Source organism: Squalius cephalus, assembly GCF_949319135.1.
Source record: "Squalius cephalus genome assembly, chromosome: 1".
Classification (NCBI taxonomy): domain Eukaryota; kingdom Metazoa; phylum Chordata; class Actinopteri; order Cypriniformes; family Leuciscidae; genus Squalius; species Squalius cephalus.
This window is the reverse complement of record NC_137122.1, coordinates 4,792,861-4,816,011: the sequence shown is the minus strand read 5'-3', so window position 1 is coordinate 4,816,011 and position 23,151 is coordinate 4,792,861. Positions and strand designations below refer to the sequence as shown.

The window sequence follows — 23,151 nt, the reverse complement described above, 5'->3', positions numbered from 1 at the left end:
CCAATGTTAGATCAGCTGCAGGCTCACTCATCTCTGCTCTGTCTGACTACAGGAAGTGAAACATTTTGCGCGGACGTTTCTCCTCTGCTGATCTCGCGGTGATTTTGGCGAATTTGTATGAAGAAAAAAAAAACTACCACTTTATTCCGGGTTAACTAACAATGCATTGTAACGCGCGTTACTGACATTTGTACCGAGTAAAATATTACATTTTTTCCCCCTGTAATGCCTTACATTACCGCGTTACAGCAAAAAGCAATGCATTACAGTAATTAATTACTTTTGTAACGCGTTACTCCCAACACTGTTTATAACACAAATCATCGTCATGACATTCACAGGTGACAGCAGGCAGGAAATGGTTCATTCCAGTGGAGGTGCGGTAGGGGATTTAAGGGAAAATCTTGTAAGGATCGGAAAATGATCAGAGAGTGTGAGACCTGGGTCCACGCCTCTCACCTTAGACTACACCAACCAACCTTAGCAACTCCACGCGCCAACGCGGAGGGCAGTGAGGGATCAAGGGACGTGCTGGTAACGTACCTCCCTTGCCTACGAGGGAAATCCTCTCTACGGCACGCAAAGTGTCATATTGGTGAAGATGGAATGTCCATTGGGCGAACGAGATGGTCGACACACCTGGAGGAGGATGTGGACCAACTAATGGTTTAAGTTTAGCAGAAGAATCTGTTTTGTGATGATTTTGATGATTTTATTTGATTAAATCAAACTAGGGCTTAGTATTGATATAGATCTAATGATTTGATTGGTGCAAATGTTTTCAGGAAAAGTAGAAAATCTATTCAATGATGTGAAGTACGGTCATAAGAAAAAAAGACAGCCGGTCTCTAATGGAAAAGTCAGAATTAATTTTTAACAACCACATTGGATAGAATGGATAAAATCATAAAACTCTTCTGGTTAGATTTTATTAAATAGGGTATTAAATAGAGCTTACTAAAACCATTGCCCAATTGGATTAAAAATTAACAAAATATGGTTAGGAAATATGTAGATGGGCGTGGATTAATGGAAAAGGCTGAGTTATTATTGTATGCGTTATTCTGATAATTTGTTATTCATGGGTGAATACGAGAAAACTGGAATGTCTGTTCAGTTGGTAAAAATGACAGCCTATCCCAAGGATGAACAAAATTAGGCAGACGGTGGAAGTAGCGGAAGCTACATTAACATGTGGTAAATTGGGGGGTGTTTTTCATTTTCTTATTCTTTCTTTCTAAGGATGATGAGAATGTGTAAAGAGGGTTAAAAGCAGTAGTCATCTGTGTCACGAGGTGGCGTACAAGGACAGTGTTTGAAAATGAGGGATTTTTAATCTACTTTTTATCTTTTTATGGTTTGTTTTTTTCTACTAAATATAATCTACAGTATTTCTTGTTTATATTGAGGTGACTGAGGGTCCGACCTATAGTGTTGGGAATGCAATGGCAGTGCCAGTTCATTTAGCCCGGCTTCAGAATAAACTTTTACTTGCTTGCTATAAAATTAAGGGCCTAACGCTTACAAAAAAAAAAAAAAGGCAAACCTAAGCTTACTTTCTTTTAATCTTTTTTTCCTACAAGTTTAAAGAAGAGCGATCAGTTATATGAAAATCAGAAATGAGAAGTATAAGAGTGATGTAAGACTTAAACTTGGTGCATTATTATTATGGTTTGATAGTGTCTGATTAATCAATTATCAGTAAATGATAAAAAGGGGGAATTGTAATGGAAAAAAAAAATATTTTCATTGATTTACAGTGTTGATTATCATTTATTTTCAGTGAGACATTGAAATGACCCTTTGCTGGACTGTCCGTGGTCTGCCAACTTCAGCTGACTGATGTGTGTGTGTTTTGTTTTAAACACTGGGAAGCAGCTGAGACGTCAGGAGGAGACAGATTGAAAAGGAGGTCGTCCAATTTATAACTTGTGAGCTTGTAAGAATAAACTCAGCAGGATTAGATCACTAGCAGAGAAACCTTCCCTTCTTTAGATAAGAAAGCCTGTAAGCAGAAACCTTGAGAAGTGATATAAAAGCTGCTCTGCCCTCCCTTCCTTGTCACACTTGCTCCATAGTGTACTTTGGGTCACTTCTGTGTGGGCCTATTCTTGCAAGAATAAATACTCTTTAAAAGACAATTGGATTCAGAGTGTCTCTTACGCATGATGATGATGACAGATTACATTTATGTGGCTAGACAGTAAGCACCATAATGAAGACTGGTACTTGGGCGGCAAGGTCAGTGATATAGACCAGGAATTGCTGGCCATTAACCCACCTGTGGAGGTCACAAGGGTACCAAGATGCATTTATGCATCGCCTGTTTAGAATGGCATTCTGAAAAAGAAGTATTGGAATAATCTTTTTTATTCGTTTTTGCGATACACGCTCTTCTTCAGAATGCCATCAAAGTGAGACATGTGGATGTGGCAGAACAAGCTCTGTGAAAATTTGTGCTCAACTTTGAGAAACTGTATGGTGCTGCTAATGCTTCTTTTAATGTGCATTTATTAATGCACTTGGCAGCAGGCATGCGTAACTGGGGACCACTGTGGGCAACATCCACATTTCCATTTGAATCATTTAATGGGACTTTGCTTAGGTTTTTCAGTGGAACAACACATGTGCCAACACAAATAGTGAAAAGATTCCTTCGGTGGAGGGGTCTCTCAAAAAAAGAAGGGACTACAATGGCAAAGGCTAATGATAGCATAAAGACATTATTTGACAAACTTCAAAGTACATAAAGCATAAGAAAGAAATCAACGGAGTTTCAACAATGTCAGAGGTTTTGGCTGCCCAAAGAAACAGTTCATTTAGGTATATTTTATGACCATTTCATTTGTAGCAGTGTGGATTATCATTCATATAATAACACAACTCTTAAAAAGAGAAATAATTCAGTTGTACAGTTAAATGATGGAACATTCTGCGAAGTTATGACCCTGGTGGATTTTTACATCTGATGATGGGGCCTCATCCACATCCACCAACTTCTGTATTTTAGTAAAAGAGCTTGCCAAGAGTGGAGGAAAGGTGTGTAGAGATGCTCAGTTAAATATATTTTCCACATTTATAAATGAGGTGTCTCACACCCATAATGTATTTGCCGTGCATCCCCAATCACTTGAGCGTAAATGTGTTATGGTTAAGTCCAAGGACAAAATGTGTCATTCCGCATCCAAACAATGTTGAAAGAGACTAAAATTCTTGGGTAGCTTCTACTTTAAAGACATCAACGCCAGACCGACCTCTATATCAGTCCAATACGCATGAATACTGTCAGCGACTTCTTGATCTGTACACTCTTCAATTGGTCTTGTTTGCAGTAGCCCTGCTTTTTCTCCTTTAAACAATACCAATGAAATGTTCTTTTTTGAACACTTGTTAACAATGTTAACAGTGTGAATGAATTTCAATTTTTTTTGCTTATAATTTAGCCAGTATTAAATTGTCTGTTGCAATATGAGTGTTGCAAGATGGTTTAAACCACTTGCTTTTCAGCATAACACATTTTTTGTGCACCTGTACTTTTGAAGTGTGCATTTAATGTTTTATTTAATGTCATTTTGTGTGTAAGATGTATCCTATTTGTCTGCAAAACTGATTAAACATTACAGAACAGCTGCAATAATTGCTATCTGTGTACTTTACACACATCACAAAATTTCATAAATGGTGGAAAAGTGCATTTTCATAGTAATACTATTGAACACTTTCTAAAAGAATGTCCTTAAGTACTAGCATGAATAACTGCACTTCATAATAAGACTCAAATCTAACTTAAAATACACTCAAACTTAATATTACAGTGTTGATATTAAAATGTGCACTTTTAAAATATGCTTTCAGTATGAATATTAGTATTATTCAGTATTAAAGTTTATATTAATACTTTATATTAATATTAAATATATAGTATATTCAGTATTAAAATATGCTTTTTATGTTACAATGACAATTTTGAGCATACAATTTAAAATATATAAAAAATATGCTTACATTTTCTTTCAAATAAGTACACTTTAGAAAGTGCACATAACTTTCACTTAAAGTATATTTTAGTATAATATATTTCTATAAAGTGTAATATAGTATATATTATAGTATAGTATAGTATTATTTTAAAGTGTGTTCAAAGTGTTAGGGTGAAAGCATAATGCCAGTATACTTTTTATACATTTACAAAAAGTACAATTTGTGTAAGTACATTTTCAACATACTATCGGAAATATAAATATACTTGAAATACAATGAAGTACTTTTTTTTTTTTTTTCTCGCTTGGGGCTTTTGGAGATGAACTGGGACCGTCTATAAAATTACATAAGATTATTGGCATACACATTTCTAACTTCAATAACATTTGAAAAGAATGTCAGTCACAAAACCAAAAGTGTTCATGTAGGGGTCAGGCATGATGCACTCCTTTTATATTTTAGGTATTTATTTACAAGTAAACTGTCAAATCATATGTAAATATTACTTTTTTTTTTACGGGAGAATGGGGTATTCTCATCGCTTGATAAACACAAATAGCTAGTATTCTCGTCGCTTGATAAACTTGAGGTTGAGCCACTGTAGTCTGTTGGACTATTTTAAGGATGCATGCGGTGATGTGGTTTCTCCACTGCATGGATCTTCAAGTGTCGCTTCAGGTTAGCTTTAATAGAGAAACTCTTCCCGCACTGATCACACGTGTGCGGCTTCTCTCCAGTGTGGATCCTCTCATGTGTTTTAAGATGTGCTGACAGACTGAATCTCTTGTCACAGTGTGAACACTTGTAAGGTTTTTTTCCAGTATGTGTCTTTTCATGTGTTTTCAGATTTGATGACAGACTGAATCTCTTGTCACAGTGTGAACACTTGTAAGGTTTTTCTCCAGTGTGGATCCTCTCATGTTTTTTCAGATGTGATGACTGACTGAATCTCTTGTCACAGTGTGAACACTTGTAAGGTTTTTCTCCAGTGTGGATCTTCTCATGTGATCTCAGAGATGATGACTCACTGAATCTCTTGTCACAGTGTGAACATTTGTAAGGTTTTTCTCCAGTGTGGATCCTCTCATGTTTTTTCAGATGTGATGACTGACTGAATCTCTTGTCACAGTGTGAACACTTGTATGGTTTTTCTCCAGTGTGAATTCTCTGGTGCAGTTTTAAATTGTCCGCTGTAATAAAAGTCTTCTCACACTCAAAGCACATGTACTCTCTCACACCAGTGTGTATTTTCTGATGTGTGTGTAAATTTTGCAGCTGTGAAAAACTCTTTCCACACACAGAACACGAATATGGCTTCTCCTTCGTATGAACTCTCTGGTGTTTCTTCAGGTGTGATGCAGTAAGAAATGCTCTGCCGCATTGATCACATGTGAACGGCTTCTCTCCGGTGTGGATCTTCATGTGTTCTTTAAGATATTGTTTGCATGAGAATCTCTTTCCACATTGATCACATGTGAATGGCTTCTCTCCAGTGTGGATCCTCATGTGATGCTTAAAATGTTGTTTTGTTGTGAAACTCTTTCCACACTGAACACATGTGAACGGCTTCACGCTTTTCTGTTGGACATGATGTTCCTCCTCCACTTCACTCAGTTCTTCACTCTCCTCCGTCACTTCACTCAGTTCTTCACTCTCCTCCTTCACTTCTCTCAGTTCTTCACTCTCCTCCTTCACTTCACTCAGTTCTTCACTCTCCTCCTTCACTTCACTCAGTTCTTCTCTCTCCTCCTCCACTTCACTCAGTTCTTCACTCTCCTCCTCCACTTCACTCAGTTCTTCTCTCTCCTCCTTCACTTCACTCAGTTCTTCACTCTCCTCCTTCACTTCCATCAGGTCTGACATGAAAGAAACAAATGTTACAGTTAATTTTCAGTACATCAAAATAATTCAAAGAGAAATAATATAGTTGCGAGCAGCGATTACGGGATTACCTAAAGGCACCAGGGTGGCGGTGCCGCCGGCTTTGGCCCTTCATCGCTGCTCGCAGCTATATTTATATATTAGGGATCGACCGATTTGGATTTTTTAGTGCCGATGCCGATACCGATTTTTTTTTCATCAGCCTTAGCCGATGACCGATACGGGCTGCCGATTTTCTTGACCCGATATTTGGAGCCGATACTGCTTTTGCTCCCTCAATTTACATCATAAAAATGACACAATGATCATGATGATAAATGTTACAAGTCTCAATTTAAAAAATGATCATTTATTGAACTTAAAAAAAACAACTATATTTAACAAATAGTAAAAACAGGTGAGGTAGAACAAGTAAAAGAAGAGTTCAGAGCTGAAAATACTGAAAATAATTATTTAAGCATTATTAAAAATGAGCAAAAGGTACATTTGTTACTGTATTATTTATTAATCTTAGTTAATAAAAATACAGCTGTTCATTCAGCTGTTCATTTGTTCATGTTATTCACAGTGCATTAGGCTAACTAATGTTAACAAATACAACTTTTGATTTCAATAAGGCTACTATAAATGGTGAAATTAACATTATCAAAGATTAACAAATGCTGTAGAAGTGCAGTTTATTAATAGTTAATGTTAACTAATGAAGTTAACTAAAGTTGAATAAATTGAACTTTATTATAAAGTGTTACCGATTTGTTAAACACCAATTCAGACGTCTGGTGAGTTCAGTGTTGGATAGATCAGTTGTTATAATGTATTGCCATATATTAAATAGAATCGGTTCAAAGGAGTCATTAGTGCGTGAATCAGAGGTGTCATTAGCGGACGTGTACGTGTTTGTGTGATTATCCTGGCAGTTTAGGACATCGCACAAGATTTGTGTCAACAGAAAACATTTCATCACTGGATAGGTTTTTGGGTTTATTGAAAGCGTGGTTTCTGTCAGCTGAATGTGCGGAACGCTTTTCAGAGAAGATAAGGAAACTTTTTTTTTTTTTTTTTTTTTTTTTAGCACAATTCACACCCAGCGGTAATTCAGGAAAAAAAATATCCCAATCCTCCACATGAAACTTCGCTCTTCCGACCTTTTACCATCATGTCAATTCTCAATTGATTTTGATTAATATGCGCGAGGGAGGGAGAGCAAGACAGTTTGAAGACGGTGAGTGTGCACGCGTGCGGCCAGAGGAGGGGCGCACTCTCTCTCTGCTCGTTCTTTCAGCAACATGTGACCCGTCACAAGCGCAGTTTTCAGTCATCTACATCACTCAACGATCAAATAAGGCTTTGGCGGGATAAAAATTCGCTTTGGCGACCGCAAAAAACGCAATATGTGGCGGCCGGTGTTGATTCTGTGGCGCACTGCCACGAATTAGTCTATGTGTGGGAGAGACACACTGGAGAGACACACCACACGCGTCCAAACCTCTGTCGGGTGGTCGCTGAATAAAACTCCCAAATACCACGGAACAACGTCGCATTACGTAATCCTATGACCAGTGTTCGTAAAAGCTACCGTATGCATACGAATAGCCAACAACTTAGCTATTTGCAGCTCCCTAAATACAATGGCAAGCAGTTTTATAGAGGCATTCGCGTTTTCCATTTGGACCCACAAACTTGCTTAGCTATAGTTGCAAGTACATATAGAGATACGTGTTTCCACTTTCAAAGTGTATGGCAATATTTCAGCTAAGTCAAACAGTTAAAAGATGCTTTGGAAGTTTAAAACTTATCGTTGTCTTGAAGAGCAGATTCCAGCACTCTGCTAGTGGGGGAGGGGCAGTGCAGCGTCTCCAGCAACACAGAGCTGCCTGTGGACGCCTGTCTGTATATAATGCCGGGAAAAAAATATCGGCGAACGCAGCAGCCATGTATCGACCGATGCACGTATAAAACGCAAATATCGGCCCGATATATCGGTCGATCGCTATATATATATAATTTTTTATTTTTTTGCCAAAAATGAAAAAATATTAATAATAATATATATACACTCACCTAAAGGATTATTAGGAACACCATATTAATACTGTGTTTGACCCCCTTTCACCTTCAGAACTACCTTAATTCTACGTGGCATTGATTCAACAAGGTGCTGAAAGCATTCTTTAGAAATGTTGGCCCATACTGATAGGATAGCATCTTGCAGTTGATGGAGATTTGTGGGATGCACATCCAGGGCACGAAGCTCCCGTTCCACCACATCCCAAAGATGCTCAATTGGGTTGAGATCTGGTGACTGTGGGGGCCATTTTAGTACAGTGAACTCATTGTCATGTTCAAGAAACCAATTTGAAATGATTCGAGCTTTGTGACATGGTGCATTATCCTGCTGGAAGTAGCCATCAGAGGATGGGTACATGTTGGTCATAAAGGGATGGACATGGTCAGAAACAATGCTCAGGTAGGCCGTGGCATTTAAACGATGCCTAATTGGCACTAAGGGGCCTAAAGTGTGCCAAGAAAACATCCCCCACACCATTACACCACCACCACCAGCCTGCACAGTGGTAACAAGGCATGATGGATCCATGTTCTCATTCTGTTTACGCCAAATTCTGACTCTACCATCTGAATGTCTCAACAGAAATCGAGACTCATCAGACCAGGCAACATTTTTCCAGTCTTCAACTGTCCAATTTTGGTGAGCTTGTGCAAATTGTAGCCTCTTTTTCCTATTTGTAGTGGAGATGAGTGGTACCCGGTGGGGTCTTCTGCTGTTGTAGCCCATCCGCCTCAAGGTTGTGCGTGTTGTGGCTTCACAAATGCTTTGCTGCATACCTCGGTTGTAACGAGTGGTTATTTCAGTCAAAGTTGCTCTTCTATCAGCTTGAATCAGTCGGCCCATTCTCCTCTGACCTCTAGCATCAACAAGGCATTTTCGCCCACAGGACTGCCGCATACTGGATGTTTTTCCCTTTTCACACCATTCTTTGTAAACCCTAGAAATGGTTGTGCGTGAAAATCCCAGTAACTGAGCAGATTGTGAAATACTCAGACCGGCCCGTCTGGCACCAACAAACCATGCCACGCTCAAAATTGCTTAAATCACCTTTCTTTCCCATTCTGACATTCAGTTTGGAGTTCAGGAGATTGTCTTGACCAGGACCACACTCCTAAATGCATTGAAGGAACTGCCATGTGATTGGTTGATTAGATAATTGCATTAATGAGAAATTGAACAGGTGTTCCTAATAATCCTTTAGGTGAGTGTATATGGCCTTTCTTTATTTTATTTTATTTTATTTTATTTACTTTTTTCAGAAATTATGGCAGGTCTCCTCAAGTTGAGGCTTCGCTCCATGGAGCGTCCTGGAGGAGAGAGAAACCTGCCAAGGAATGAGAATGGTCCAGATGTGGTTTCAAGAACAAGTAAAGCTGCTGCTGGAATGCGGAGGTACCGGGCTAAGTTAAAGCAGAACTCTGAATTATATGCACTGCATAGATTGGAAGAGCAACAGAGATTGAAGGAGTACAGGAAAAATCTATCAGATGGAAAGAAGAAAATTCAGAAATTCATTTCTGTGGAAGAATTTTTGAGAAGACCTGATGTATCAACCACACTGCCTCACAAGAAAACAGTCAGCAAACGAACTGGCTTACAGAAGCAAATCCTGCAGAAAAGCATGAAATCCACATACTCTGCCTGGCAAAATGAGAATCTCAACATGAAGTTGTGCTTCAGTAAGTTTTGCACACTCCAACCAAGCCACATTTAGCCCCAAAAAATCTGGACTGCAAAATCAGAGATCGATACCATGCAAGTGACATCCCCGTCTGTCCACTGTTTTCTATAGATATGTTTGTATTGGCTAACATTTATTCAGCTAATTGTGTCCTGTTTAAAATGTGCAACGTTCAAACACAAAGACAGCACGTCACAAATAGAAGCCAAATATCATATTTTGATAGCCTATTGGAATAATAAATTAAGTAGCTAATCTTAAGTGTACACAAAGGTTTTTTTTGTTTGTTTTTACTGTTTTCTAGGGGTTTCTTAATTTTAGACAAGTTGACCAGCACACATTATATGCAATGCAATATAATGCATGTGTGTCATCGTGCATTATATTATAAAAATATGTGTTTTGGAAAATAGCTCTTTATTTGATTATCATAAAAATGTGTTTTCTATACAGAGATATATCGACATCGGTAAATATCGGTATCGGCCATAACAGCAATATTAATATCGGTTATGGGTATCGGCCACAATTTTCACATCAGTGCATCACTAGTTAGTATTTAGCCTGATCTGATATTGTAATCAATATAAAAATGTCTCAAACCTCCCTTTACTGACCATTTGTTGAAGAAAAACCCAGAACATTCTGTACCGTTTCATAGTTGAACTGTTTATCTAAATCTGATGAAGTGCTTGAATGTTTCTAACATGAATGTTCTTCAGCATCATGAATGAATGAAGAATAAACACCAACCTCTTTGTTCTTCAGGATCTTCAGTGTGTTTCATTCTGCAGGGTTCTGGATCACTCATGTTCTCACTGTCCTTATCATCAGTGAATCTCCGCCCACAGTAATTCTCCAATAAATGCTGTAAATTCCCATCAGCTACAAGTGAAGACAAGCATCACAGCATCAGGAAGAGCTGAAATCTGCTAAATCTGGGTTTATTAAGTGTCAATTTACAGGAGATCTGAAGACATCATCATAATAAATTAGGTGAAAACAGGAACTATTGTCATGAAATAAAGAGTGTTTTCAGCAGATCTGTTAATATTGATGAGCCTCAGACTATCAACACTCATTCAACAAGCCATTCAGGATCATCAGCAGATCATCTCACTTTATTTTTGTTGTGTTTGCTGTTAGAAACACATTATTTGAGTCAGGATACATGATAAAAGCCTGGAAAACTGCTATATTGAAATATATCTCAAAATATAACATAAAGCATCAATACTAAAACAAAATAATTAAATAACCTCTTTATGAACCTCTTCAGGCAAATAACTACAACACCATAATATGCAAATCTAAATATAGTTAGACTTTATAATAACTATTAATTGCAATAAAGTAATTCCATCATTAACATGTTACGCATATACGTACAGAAACTGACAAGGGTCATACAACTCTAAAACATAAAGAAAATGTAACGTTTCCTGTGTTGAACTTAACATTTATTCCCATGCATGTATAGATTTGATATTTCCCACATCAATTACTCAAGGGGCAATATAAAGTGTCTACATAAATTTTAATAAGTAAATGTAATCTGCCAAAGATAAATGTCGACAAAGAAATAAAGGTAAACATGAAAACGGCAAAAGAAACACTTGAGATCGATTCCCATCACAGATCTCAAACTTTAACTTGACATTCAGTAAAAGTTCTCACTCCAAACATCGAGACAATCACACAAACGAACACAAACTCGCTCAGGTCTGAATGAACTCCACATATTCTCCTCATGCTCGCTGCTGCTGCACTAAATGTTTATTTCAGAAGGAAGACGCCAGAAAAGACGCACAAGTTTTGCTGTGATCGATGAAAACAATACAGAAATGAGCCTGTCGCTTAATCAAACTGTATAAAGTGTGTGTGATGGTTGTGTAAATATGAGAAATACCGTGAACTGCTCTCCTCACCTCAGAAGACTCGACGCTAAAACTCTCGTTGACGGAAGAGACGGCGCGAGCGAACGGTGACGTCATCGGCATCCAACGCACGCGCGTACAGGACACCCCCGCAGCCAATCAGGGCCACGCAGATTCAGCTTTATTAGTAGCCTTCCATTGTTATTATTTTAGAACTGAAGTGACTCCAGTTGACTCCAGCTCCTTTTTCGCCAGTTCCTTATTCGTCGAACTATTCGTTCCACCTTAAAAATGTTGGATGGTTGTAAACCCCTCCCCCTCAGTGCTTTTGGCTGTATTTTTTAAAGGGGTCATGAACTGGATTGTTTTATTATTTTATAATGTTTCCTGGGGTGCCCTTATAATGTTAGTATGATTTTTACATCAAAAATTGTCATAATTGATAAATAAAAGCCATTTTTCCCAGCCTGATTTCTGCCTCAGATTTGAACGCTCCGTTTTAAGGGGCGTGTCTGCTGTGAGACTGCAGTGCAATCGCCCACTGCTGTGATTGGCTGACATGCTTGCATATGAAATAGCTAGTATTACATGAACTCTCTCGAAAACTTTTACTACGTTTTTACTATTACAGCTATCGAGATTAACACATCGTGAAAAGTATCGTTTAAAGCATTATATTTAAATCTATTACATCACATGAAAGGTTGCAGCATGATGAGCACTGACTGAGCAGATGACAGACAGTCTGTTGATCGCGTGAATAAAGATCTTATCATTGCAACGCAATTTTTGCACTCTCACAAATGCTTACACCAAAGCACAATGCAAACACGATGTGAATTGTGTAAGAGCTTCGTTGTGTAGTGTAACAGTGTCATTATGTCATCACGAGTTTGGTAAGTGTCCAGATAAGCTCTCGCGGCTCGCGCTGTGCTGTTTGATTGACAGCTTGGGCGATTGGAAAGGGATCGTTCTTTGATCGCTTTCTGTATATAATTTAATAACAGTTTAAAAAAGATTATTTTCATAATACTACGAGAAATTATGAGTTGATCGTTTAGTCACTGATGCAGAAACAGTATTGAACGATTTTAAGAGAATCTGAACTTGAATAATTACACAGAAACCACTGATCGCAGATCAGGCATTAGAGTACACATGGTTACTTACATGTTGCTGGCAGATCCGTGTCGGGAAATTGTGATTGACTGATTTAATAAAGTTTAACCATGCTGGAATCCGAAGGAAGCTTATGCAGACTGTCTTCTTCCACAAACAGGCGCTGCACAATATTTAGTAAACAGCATGTTTATTGCTTGGAAGTAGCTCGATCCGGTTTAGCAATTATCATGTCGTCCTATGTTATTTAGCATGTTTGGGCGAATCGGTGGGCGGGGCTAAACAGGCCGTGTTGAAGTAGGCGTTGATCTTCTTTTGTGGAGGCGGTGTTTTATCCTCTTTGACGTCATAGTTCCCCACTTTGAAAAACGAGTCGTTTGCTGAGCCTGGTGTCAATAAAAGCTTTTATTGGACTAACAAGGTAGTTTTCAGTTCTGAAACTTACAGGATATTATTATAGTATGATGATCTCTTATATGTCAAAAGCTCAAGGAAACTTTGATTTCTCAGTTCATCACCCCTTTAAAGGAACAGTTGTACGGGAATTATATGAGGCTGTGGACCAGGCAGCATTTTTCATTTAACAGTAAAAATACTCCTCTAAAAATTATCTTGTCTGCTTCTATAAATGGTGTAAGCTACGTGGTAAATTCAACCAGAGTACTTATTTTGTATTTAAGTTCCTTTTCTTACTAAATGTCTTTTTAAAAGTATGGAGAAATTGAATGAGATTTAATGTTATGTGATTTTTGATATATACACACACACAAAAAATCACCTGCCTGTAACTTTCTAGTAATCCTGACAGGAGTTCAGGAGTTTTCCCGGGAGAAATAACAGGAGATGAAAATTTATTTTTTACTTTGTTTTTGCAAAAGCAGTATCAAAACATTTATTTTCCAAAAATCACACATAGAAAACTAAGAAATTCCCTCCAAAATAGTTAGTCAGTTTAAAAGAAAAATCAGTCCAATTATTTCACTTAAGATGCTTGCTCGCACCACCTTTGCCGCCCCCCATTCCTGTCCCTGCTCAGCCGCAGCCAGTTTCTCACGGTCATCTCTACGTCAGCCTCAGTGGAATTTTGTTGGGCAGGATTTCTTAACACAGCACCTAAAAAAAAAGAAAAAAAAAGAAGAAAAAAAGCAACAGGGTGAAAAAATAAGACAGTAGCACAAAAGTCTATATCTTCGTTTGATTGTTTCTATAAAGACAATTCAGAAAAGTCAGAGCATTTTACAAAATAACAAAAAAAATTAAAAAGACATTTGGTTGAGAATAGTGTGAGGACAGTATATAAATAGAGAACAACTGATATAAATACAGACACCACATATGGGTTGAATAGTGACAGAATGTTGCTTCAACACACTGTAGGACTTACCCAGGAGTACCTGATGAATAGGCCATGATTTAAGGCCTGTCTTCTGACCCCTACCGCACCAGTTCTGCTGGGTTGACAGATTCTGATCAAATATTTTTGTGCAGACTCTCCAAACTGTTTCCTTTAAGTTCTTGCCACCAGACAATGACAGTTTATTTATCTGTAAAGTAAAAGATAAATCTGACTAATCCCATTACATAAGAGTGTAATTTGTATTTAGAGGTAGAGGTTTTGGCTGCCCAAAGAAAGTTAGCACATCTGTTGCAGAGGATGGCTATTGAAAGTTTAATAGGAGTGACAGTTAATTCAGGTTTATTTTATGACCTTTTCATTTGTAGCAGTGTGGTTTATCATTCATATAATAACACAACTCTTAAAAAGAGAAATATTTCAGTTGTACAGTTAAAAGATGGAACATTCTGCAAAGTTATGACCCTGGTGGCTTTTACATCTGATGATGGGGCCTCATATGTCATTTGTAGGATTGAGTGCGAATCAAACACAAATGAATCTTCCAGGTGAATTGTGCAAACATAATTTCTCACAGAACTGAACATTCCAGACACCAAATCACCAACCCCAGAGCCATAAAAGAAGGCTCCAGCCAGCCAGTCTCCACTGACCAACGAAAACCCCCAGCTAAGAACTTTATGGCCATGCAAGCTTCAAAGAAGATGAGCCCAACTAAAGGAAGAACTGGTCAATGTGAGATAGCTTGGAAAAGAATGATTGGCTCAGAGATAGCACAATTCAGCCCGATCAAGATAACAGCAGGAGCTGCTCGAGCCCACAACATTCCAGACCCCTCCTTCTTAAGGACCTCTGATAGACCTCAGGGTGTAAAATCGTTTCAAACCACAGAACTGAGATTTTACCTATAACATACATAAAATCATTCAAGAACAATTTTCAATGGACTTATAGATCAAGCATCATGCAACGACATGATTCTATATTGTTCCTACAATAGATGGGTGTATCTGATATGCTTAGATGCCATACAATTCATGTAATTGTTATTATTGTTAGATGTTTGAATGAAAATGTGTTGTGTTTCATATCAATATTATCGTATGTTCTTAATTCAAAGGATGGCTTGATTGAAATCTGTGGAAAATGTTTCGGATTCTTATAATAGTAATAATGTCTTAGCTGTGGCCTCTGTACTCTTTGCTAGAGCTTAGAGAGTAAGGAGAGCACAGATAAGCTTGATTTATGATAAGAAGTGAAGAGAATGCCAACTCCTAAACAAAGACAGTGTCTAATTGGTTAGAACTGATCCAGGAGGCTGGGCGGACATTTGAGTTTAAAATCTTAACACCAGAACAAAGTTTAGAGTTTTAGTGCAGAACCAAAAATGCAGCGGGAGATGAAGATCTAAGACAGACAAGGAACCATGTAAACGCGCAGACGAAATAACCCAAATCAAGATCTGAAGAACATGGGTTAAACAGCTTCATTCAAGCCATCATCTACTCCTCTCAATTTCCTTTCTTTTCTTAGTTTCCTTTCTTTTCCGCTGTGAGTCTCGGTTCTAAGTTAAGTTTTGCGACAAGATTTCGAGCCACGTTTCTTCTGCAAAGCCAGCTTCAAACAAAGACTTTCATTCCGCCAGCACGCCACGTGACTGACCACGTGACCCAGACATCAGGCACGCGGAGACCAGCCAACGAACGGACCGGGAAAACCCCTTTCACGCAACAAAAAGGGAATCCCCAAAAGCAAAGACAAGCAAGTACTGCCTCCAGACTCTTAAACTGAACTGGTGTATTTGATACTGATTTAATAACCTAGGAAACGATAAAAGGGTTAAACTAATGATTGATGGTTCATTCAGGTTGTGTTTTATAAGTGCATAGAAACTTGGGATTACATCATCTCACTCTTAAACTCACTCTTAAAACTTAATCTTTCCTTACTCTCTTTCTTTCTGCAACGCGTATGAATGTGTGTGTGTCTGTGTTAGATATTAGTTATGTGTTAGAATAATCAATAAAGTCTTGTTTGTATTTTAAAGAGAAATATTACTTGTGTTATTGTGCTTACAAATTTAATGTCTTAAACTTCTGATCTAAGTTACCTTGCTAACTATATAGTGTTTCACTATAGTTCGGATATTTATATCCGTTGCAGAGTTGATAGTTACAGCCAGTTCAAATGAACCGCGAACGAGTCATTTGCTCGGTTGTAATAAGTGACTCTTTTGAATTCCCTATAAATTAATTAATAAATCCTTTGAGCTAAATTGTAATCACTACAAATTACAAATATCCTACACATTCCACTTCCCAAAAATGTTGAAATAGACTCAAATTCTTGGGGAGATTCTACTTTACAGACATCAATGCTAAACCAACCTAGAGCTATATCAGTCCAATACGCATGAATACTGTCAGCGACTTCTTGATCTGTACACTCTTCAATTGGTCTTGTTTGCAGTAGCCCTGCTTTTTCTCCATTAAACAAAACCAATGAAATGTTCTTTTTTGAACACTTGCGACAATGTTAACACAGTGTGAGTGAATTTTAAAAAAAAATTGCTTATAATTTAGCCAGTATTAACTTGTCTGTTGCAATATGGGTGATGCAAGATGGTTTAAACCACTTGCTTTTCAGCATAACACACATTTTTTGTGCACCTGTACTTTTGAAGTGTGCATTTAATTTTTTATTTAATGTAATTTTGTGTGTAAGATGTATCATATTTGTCTACAAAACTGATTAAACATTACAGAACAGCTGCAATAATTGCTATCTGTGTATTTACACACATCACAAAATTTCATAAGTGCATTTTCATAGTAATACTATTGAACACTTTCTAAAAGAATGACCTTAAAGTCCCTGTAAAGTCAAAATTAAGTATGTGTTCTGAGTTTGTCACACCACAGAAAAATGTGTTATTAGCCACCCAGACAAATTTAATTCACCCAGACAATGATAAAAAAGCCGGCAAGTACATGAAATAAGCGATCAAAATCTTGAAAAAATGAGCAGTAGTCTCTGCTCTCAAACGCTGGGGGCGTGTCCGCTGGCTGCGCTGAAACCACGCCCACTCGCGGGAAAGCACGCTGCCGCCGACTCACAACAACACTCAACTGTCACCGCTACAGCCGGAATGGATGCTCCTAGCAGCTTAATTTGTTTTACAAAGCCATACATGTTCGAGCCTGGACTACCTACTATAATTATAACATAAGCACACAAGGCAACTTACACTCATTGGTGGGCACGCACTGCCGACGATGGCACCAGTTGTCGGCGCGACGGGAGGATGAAGGCCGAGGCGGGAGATAGTCGGTTCGGCCACATTCACCAGTAACAGCGGATTATCAGTGAATGAATCCCAGTTGTCTCCGACTAAAGTTTATAAAACTATCCCATGTAAAATGATCACTACAGAGGCGGGTTTTGGCGGTGATCCTCAGCTCTCCATCGAGGTGGCTCTTCACAAAATTAATCCACCTCTTGTTGATATGATAGTTTTTCGGAAATTTAAATAAGGACACCGATCTGTTTTGTACGTGATCGCATCCAGGTAATACGCATTTCCGTGACGAAGGCATAGCTAGCTAGCAAACTGTAGGATGTAGTAAATAATAGTACTGACAGTAACTCGCGATTGAGTTGCAAACTGATGTGAATGGGGCTCCAGTGCGTCATCAAGTAGGGGCGTGTCCAATAGCTCAGGGGGCCTCAGTGCGTCATCGAGCCCCCGTTTTAGCCCCGCCAAAAAATCCGGAACACAGCAACGGTGAAAAACTGTTTAACGGTCTAACTTCACAATTCAGCACTTCACAGTGCACAGTCTTTGTAATATGATTTAGCAATACATTTCTAACATTTATAATGTGTTTAGAACTTTTTTTTAGAATTGCCTTTACAGGGACTTTAAGTACTAGCGTGAATATAACTTCAATTCATAATTAGACTCAAATATAACTTAAATACACTCAAACTTAATATTAGTGTTGATATTAAAATGTGTACTTTTAAAATATGCTTTCAGTGTATGTTACAATGACAATTTTGAGCAGACAATTTAAAATATCAAAAATGTTTACACTTTTTTTTTCAAATAAGTACACTTTAGAAAGTGCACATAACTTTTACTTAAAGTATATTTTAATATAATATATTTCTATAAAGTGTAATATAGTATATTTTATAGTATAGTATAGTATAGTATTATTTTAAAGTGTGTTAAAAGTGTTAGGGTGAAAGCATAATGCCAGTATACTTTTTATATATTTACAAAAAGTACAATTTATGTAAGTACATTTTCAACATACTATCGGAAATATAAATATACTTGAAATACAATGAAGTACTTTTTTTTTTTTTTTCTCGCTTAGGGCTTTTGTAGATTAACTGGGACCGTCTATAAAATTACATTAAGATTATTGGCATACACATTTCAAACTTCAATAACATTTGAAGAGAATGACTTAGGCCCAATCCCAATTCTATTTTATACCCCTTCGCCTACCCCTAACCCTTCGCCTACCCCTTACCCTTGCCCCTTGAAACAGAGTGTCAAGGCGTAGGGGTGAAAATATTCCCCAAAGAAATTGGACACCACTACTACACCGTTGCATGTCATTATACATCGTCGCTAGCGCCTACGTCAGAGGAGATGCGCCAATGTTTATCACAAACTTCGTCGTCAGCTGTAGTCTTGCGTGAGTTACAGCTATTATTTTGCATTTTTCTTCTGAAGTTTGAAGAAAACAACGGAGATGACAATATCTTCAACGCCTAATGCTGCGTTCACACCAAATGCGAATATAGTGTCTGGCGCGAGTAATTTCAAAGTTAAGACGCGTTTACGCGCGTCTGGAGGTCTTGCTGCGCGAATGAGGCATTTAGCGCGGTGTTCGCGAATTCCCCTCATTCGTGCATCCACTTCACTTCAAACTTTTGCTTTTTACGCGTCATATTGTAACTTTAACGATTTTTTTGCAACAGTTTCTTTGAAGAACATGAACGTAAATATGAACACATGATTGAATGTGACAAAGAAAATGATTATTGGCAGTCATGTTGCCTCTGTAGCCGGTGTATGAAGGTACATTTCTCATACCCCTTCGTTTGAAGTGTGGTCCCGAAAAATCGTTTCAAGGGCTATCTGGCCCTTCCCCTTACCCCTCCAACCAAAAGATAATTAAGACAGCCCTACCCCTCCGTTTTGTGCGTTCCCGTGAAGGGGTAGGGCTGTCTCAATTCTCTACCCAAGGGGTAGGGTCAAGGGGTGAATTGGGATTGAGCCTTACAGTCACAAAACCAAAAGTGTTCATGTAGAGGTCAGGCATGATGCACTCCTTTTATATTTTAGGTATTTATTTACAAGTAAACTGTCAAATCATATGTAAATATTACATTTTTTTACGGGAGAATGGGGTATTCTCATCACTTGATAAACACAAATAGCTAGTATTCTCGTCGCTTGATAAACTTAAGCTTGAGCCACTGTAGTCTGTTGGACTATTTTAAGGATGCATCCGCGGTGATGTGGTTTCTCCACTGCATGGATCTTCAAGTGTCGCTTCAGGTTAGCTTTAATAGAGAAACTCTTCCCGCACTGATCACACGTGTGCGGCTTCTCACTGCTGTGGATCATCTCATGTGTTTTCAGATATGATGACAGACTGAATCGCTTGTCACAGTGTGAACACTTGTAAGGTTTTTCTCCAGTATGTGTCTTTTCATGTGTTTTCAGATGTGATGACAGACTGAATCTCTTGTCACAGTGTGAACACTTGTAATGTTTTTCTCCAGTGTGGATCCTCTCATGTGTTTTCAGAGATGATGACTCACTGAATCTCTTGTCACAGTGTGAACACTTGTAAGGTTTTTCTCCAGTGTGGATCCTCTCATGTTTTTTCAGATGTGATGACTGACTGAATCTCTTGTCACAGTGTGAACAATTGTAAGGTTTTTCTCCAGTGTGAATTCTCTGGTGCAGTTTTAAATTGTCCGCTGTAATAAAAGTCTTCTCACACTCAAAGCACATGTACTCTCTCACACCAGTGTGTATTTTCTGATGTGTGTGTAAATTTTGCACCTGTGAAAAACTCTTCCCACACACAGAACACGAATATGGCTTCTCCTTCGTATGAACTCTCAGGTGATTCTTCAGGTATGATGCAGTAAGAAATGCTCTGCCGCATTGAACACATGTGAATGGCTTCTCTCCGGTGTGGATCTTCATGTGTTCTTTAAGATATCGTTTGCATGAGAATCTCTTTCCACATTGATCACATGTGAATGGCTTCTCTCCAGTGTGGATCCTCATGTGATGCTCAAAATGTTGTTTTGTTGTGAAACTCTTTCCACACTGATCACATTTGAACAGATCTCCAGTGTGGATTCTCATGTGACGCTCAAAATGATATTTGTTTGTAAAGCTATTTCCACACTGAACACATGTGAACGGCTTCATGCTTTTCAGTTGGACATGATGTTCCTCCTCCACTTCACTCAGTTCTTCACTCTCCTCCTTCACTTCACTCAGTTCTTCACTCTCCTTCGTCACTTCACTCAGTTCTTCTCTCTCCTCCTTTACTTCACTCAGTTCTTCACTCTCCTCCTTCACTTCACTCAGTTCTTCACTCTCCTCCTTCACTTCACTCAGTTCTTCTCTCTCCTCCTTCACTTCACTCAGTTCTTCTCTCTCCTCCTTCACTTCACTCAGTTCTTCACTCTCCTCCTTCACTTCCATCAGGTCTGACATGAAAGAAACAAATGTTACAGTTAATTTTCAGTACATCAAAATAATTCAAAGAGAAATAATATAGCTGCGAGCAGCGATTATGGGCCCGAGCCGGAGGCACCGCCACCCCGGTGCCTTACCTAAAGGCACAAGGGTGGCGGTGCCGCCGGCTTTGGCCCTTCATCGCTGCTCGCAGCTATATTTATATATTAGGGATTTTTTTCATCAGCCTTAGCCGATGACCGATACGGGCTGCCGATTTTCTTGACCCGATATTTGGAGCCGATACTGCTTTTGCTCCCTCAATTTATATCATAAAAATGACACAATGATCATGATGATAAATGTTACAAGTCTATATTTAAAAAAGGATAATTTATTGAACTTAAAAAAAACAACAACTACATTTAACAAATAATAAAAACAGGTGAGGTAGAACAAGTAAAAGAAAAGTTCAGTGCTGAAAATACTGAAAATAATTATTTAAGCATAATTAAAAATGAAACAAAAGGTACATTTGTTAGTGTATTATTTATTAATCTTAGTTAATAAAAATACAGCTGTTCATTCAGCTGTTCATTTGTTAATGTTATTCACAGTGCATTAGGCTAACTAATGTTAACAAATACAACTTTTGATTTCAATAAGGCTACTATAAATGGTGAAATTAACATTATCAAAGATTAACAAATGCTGTAGAAGTGCAGTTTATTAATAGTTAATGTTAACTAATGAAGTTAACTAAAGTTTAATAAATTGAACTTTATTATAAAGTGTTACCGATTTGTTAAAGGAATACTCCACCGTGTTTTCATATTAAACTATGTTTTTCCCTTAACTAAGACGAGTTGATACATACCTCTCTCGTCTCAGTGCGTGCACTTAATCGCTCAGGCGCGCGGTGACACTTTGAAAGCCCAGTTCATTCAATATGGGCCAAGCAGAGAAACAACCAAACACCTCCACGTTTTCCCTATTTAAATACAGTTACTCGCGTAGTGTAACTCGACCTAGGACGGTGACACAAAACAAAACGTTGCGCTTTTCTAAGCGTGTAAAATGGATAACTATATTGTAAGGCGGAATACCATTGCAAGTGCTTGTAAGCACTTCGTCTTGGCGGAGTAATATCTTCACTCGTGAAAAATCCTCTCACCGGCCCCCGCTCCCTCTAGTGAAGATATTACTGCGCCAAGACGAAGTGCTTACAAGCACTTGCAATGGTATTCCGCCATACAATATAGTTATCCATTTTACACGCTTAGAAAAGCGCAACGTTTTGTTTTGTGTCACCGTCCTAGGTCGAGTTACACTACGCGAGTAACTGTATTTAAATAGGGAAAACGTGGAGGTGTTTGGTTGTTTCTCTGCTTGGCCCATATTGAATGAACTGGGCTTTCAAAGTGTCACCGCGCGCCTGAGCGATTAAGTGCACGCACTGAGACGAGAGAGGTATGTATCAACTCGTCTTAGTTAAGGGAAAAACATAGTTTAATATGAAAACACGGTGGAGTATTCCTTTAAACACCAATTCAGACGTCTGGTGAGTTCAGTGTTGGATAGATCAGTTGTTATAATGTATTGCCATACATTAAATAGAATCGGTTCAAAGGAGTCATTAGTGCGTGAATCAGAGGTGTCATTAGCGGACGTGTACGTGTTTGTGTGATTATCCTGGCAGTTTAGGACATCGCACAAGATTTGTGTCAACAGAAAACATTTCATCACTGGATAGGTTTTTGGGTTTATTGAAAGTGTGTTTTCTGTCAGCTGAATGTGCGGAACAGTTTTCAGAGAAGATAAGGAAACTTTTTTTTTTTTTTTTTTTTTTTAGCACAATTCACACCCAGCGGTAATTCAGGAAAAAAAATATCCCAATCCTCCACATGAAACTTCGCTCTTCCAACCTTTTACCATCATGTCAATTCTCAATTGATTTTGATTAATATGCGCGAGGGAGGGAGAGCAAGACAGTTTGAAGACGGTGAGTGTGCGCGCGTGCGGCCAGAGGAGGGGCGCACTCTCTCTCTGCTCGTTCTTTCAGCAACATGTGACCCGTCACAAGTGCAGTTTTCAGTCATCTACATCACTCAACGATCAAATAAGGCTTTGGCGGGATAAAAATTCGCTTTGGAGACCGCAAAAAACGCAATATGTGGCGGCCGGTGTTGATTCTGTGGCGCACTGCCACGAATTAGTCTATGTGTGGGAGAGACACACTGGAGAGACACACACACCACACGCGTCCAAACCTCTGTCGGGTGGTCGCTGAATAAAACTCCCAAATACCATTAATCATCATCATTGATTTTTTTTTAATTATTATTACTGTCAATATTAATAATAATAGTTTATTTATTTATTTTTTTGTTCAAAGGTTGTTTTCATATCTTAAGTTTGTATTTTTATATATTATATTTATCAGAACTGTTCATGTTTTGTTACGTG

The 23,151-nt window shown here is 38.3% G+C and overlaps 5 protein-coding genes across 9 annotated transcripts in view; 1 reads left to right on the top strand and 4 right to left on the bottom strand.

Moving 5' to 3' along the window:
• Positions 1-3,735, top strand: part of LOC307156351 (uncharacterized protein) — a 43,185-nt gene extending 39,450 nt beyond the window's left edge. For both annotated transcript variants that reach the window (XM_079867641.1, XM_079867640.1), the window contains exon 3: positions 342-3,735. The gene's annotated coding sequence lies outside the window, so the exon portion shown is untranslated. The remainder of the gene's footprint in view (positions 1-341) is intronic.
• Positions 1-11,792, bottom strand: part of LOC307156221 (uncharacterized protein) — a 171,897-nt gene extending 160,105 nt beyond the window's left edge. The window contains exons 1-3 of the mRNA XM_079867499.1: positions 11,540-11,792; positions 10,365-10,496; positions 4,165-5,837 (exon numbers count right to left, since the gene is read on the bottom strand). Coding sequence (XP_079723625.1) covers positions 4,600-5,837; positions 10,365-10,422 — 1,296 coding nt within the window. The 5' untranslated portion in view covers positions 10,423-10,496; positions 11,540-11,792 and the 3' untranslated portion in view covers positions 4,165-4,599. Of the gene's footprint in view, positions 5,838-10,364; positions 10,497-11,539 lie in introns of the transcript that reaches the window.
• Positions 1-23,151, bottom strand: part of LOC307156367 (uncharacterized protein) — a 1,306,365-nt gene that overhangs the window by 408,434 nt on the left and 874,780 nt on the right. The gene's annotated exons all lie outside the window — the stretch shown is intronic.
• LOC307156000 (uncharacterized protein) overlaps positions 1-23,151 on the bottom strand; it is a 279,400-nt gene that overhangs the window by 213,732 nt on the left and 42,517 nt on the right. The gene's annotated exons all lie outside the window — the stretch shown is intronic.
• LOC307156201 (uncharacterized protein) overlaps positions 13,584-23,151 on the bottom strand; it is a 127,642-nt gene continuing 118,074 nt past the window's right edge. For 2 of the 3 annotated variants that reach the window (XM_079867449.1, XM_079867450.1), the window contains exon 2: positions 18,360-20,717. In XM_079867449.1, the coding sequence (XP_079723575.1) occupies positions 19,447-20,717 (1,271 nt within the window). In that variant the 3' untranslated portion in view covers positions 18,360-19,446. Of the gene's footprint in view, positions 13,721-13,991; positions 14,152-18,359; positions 20,718-23,151 lie in introns of those variants that run through there. The other variant, XM_079867446.1, reaches the window with a different exon arrangement.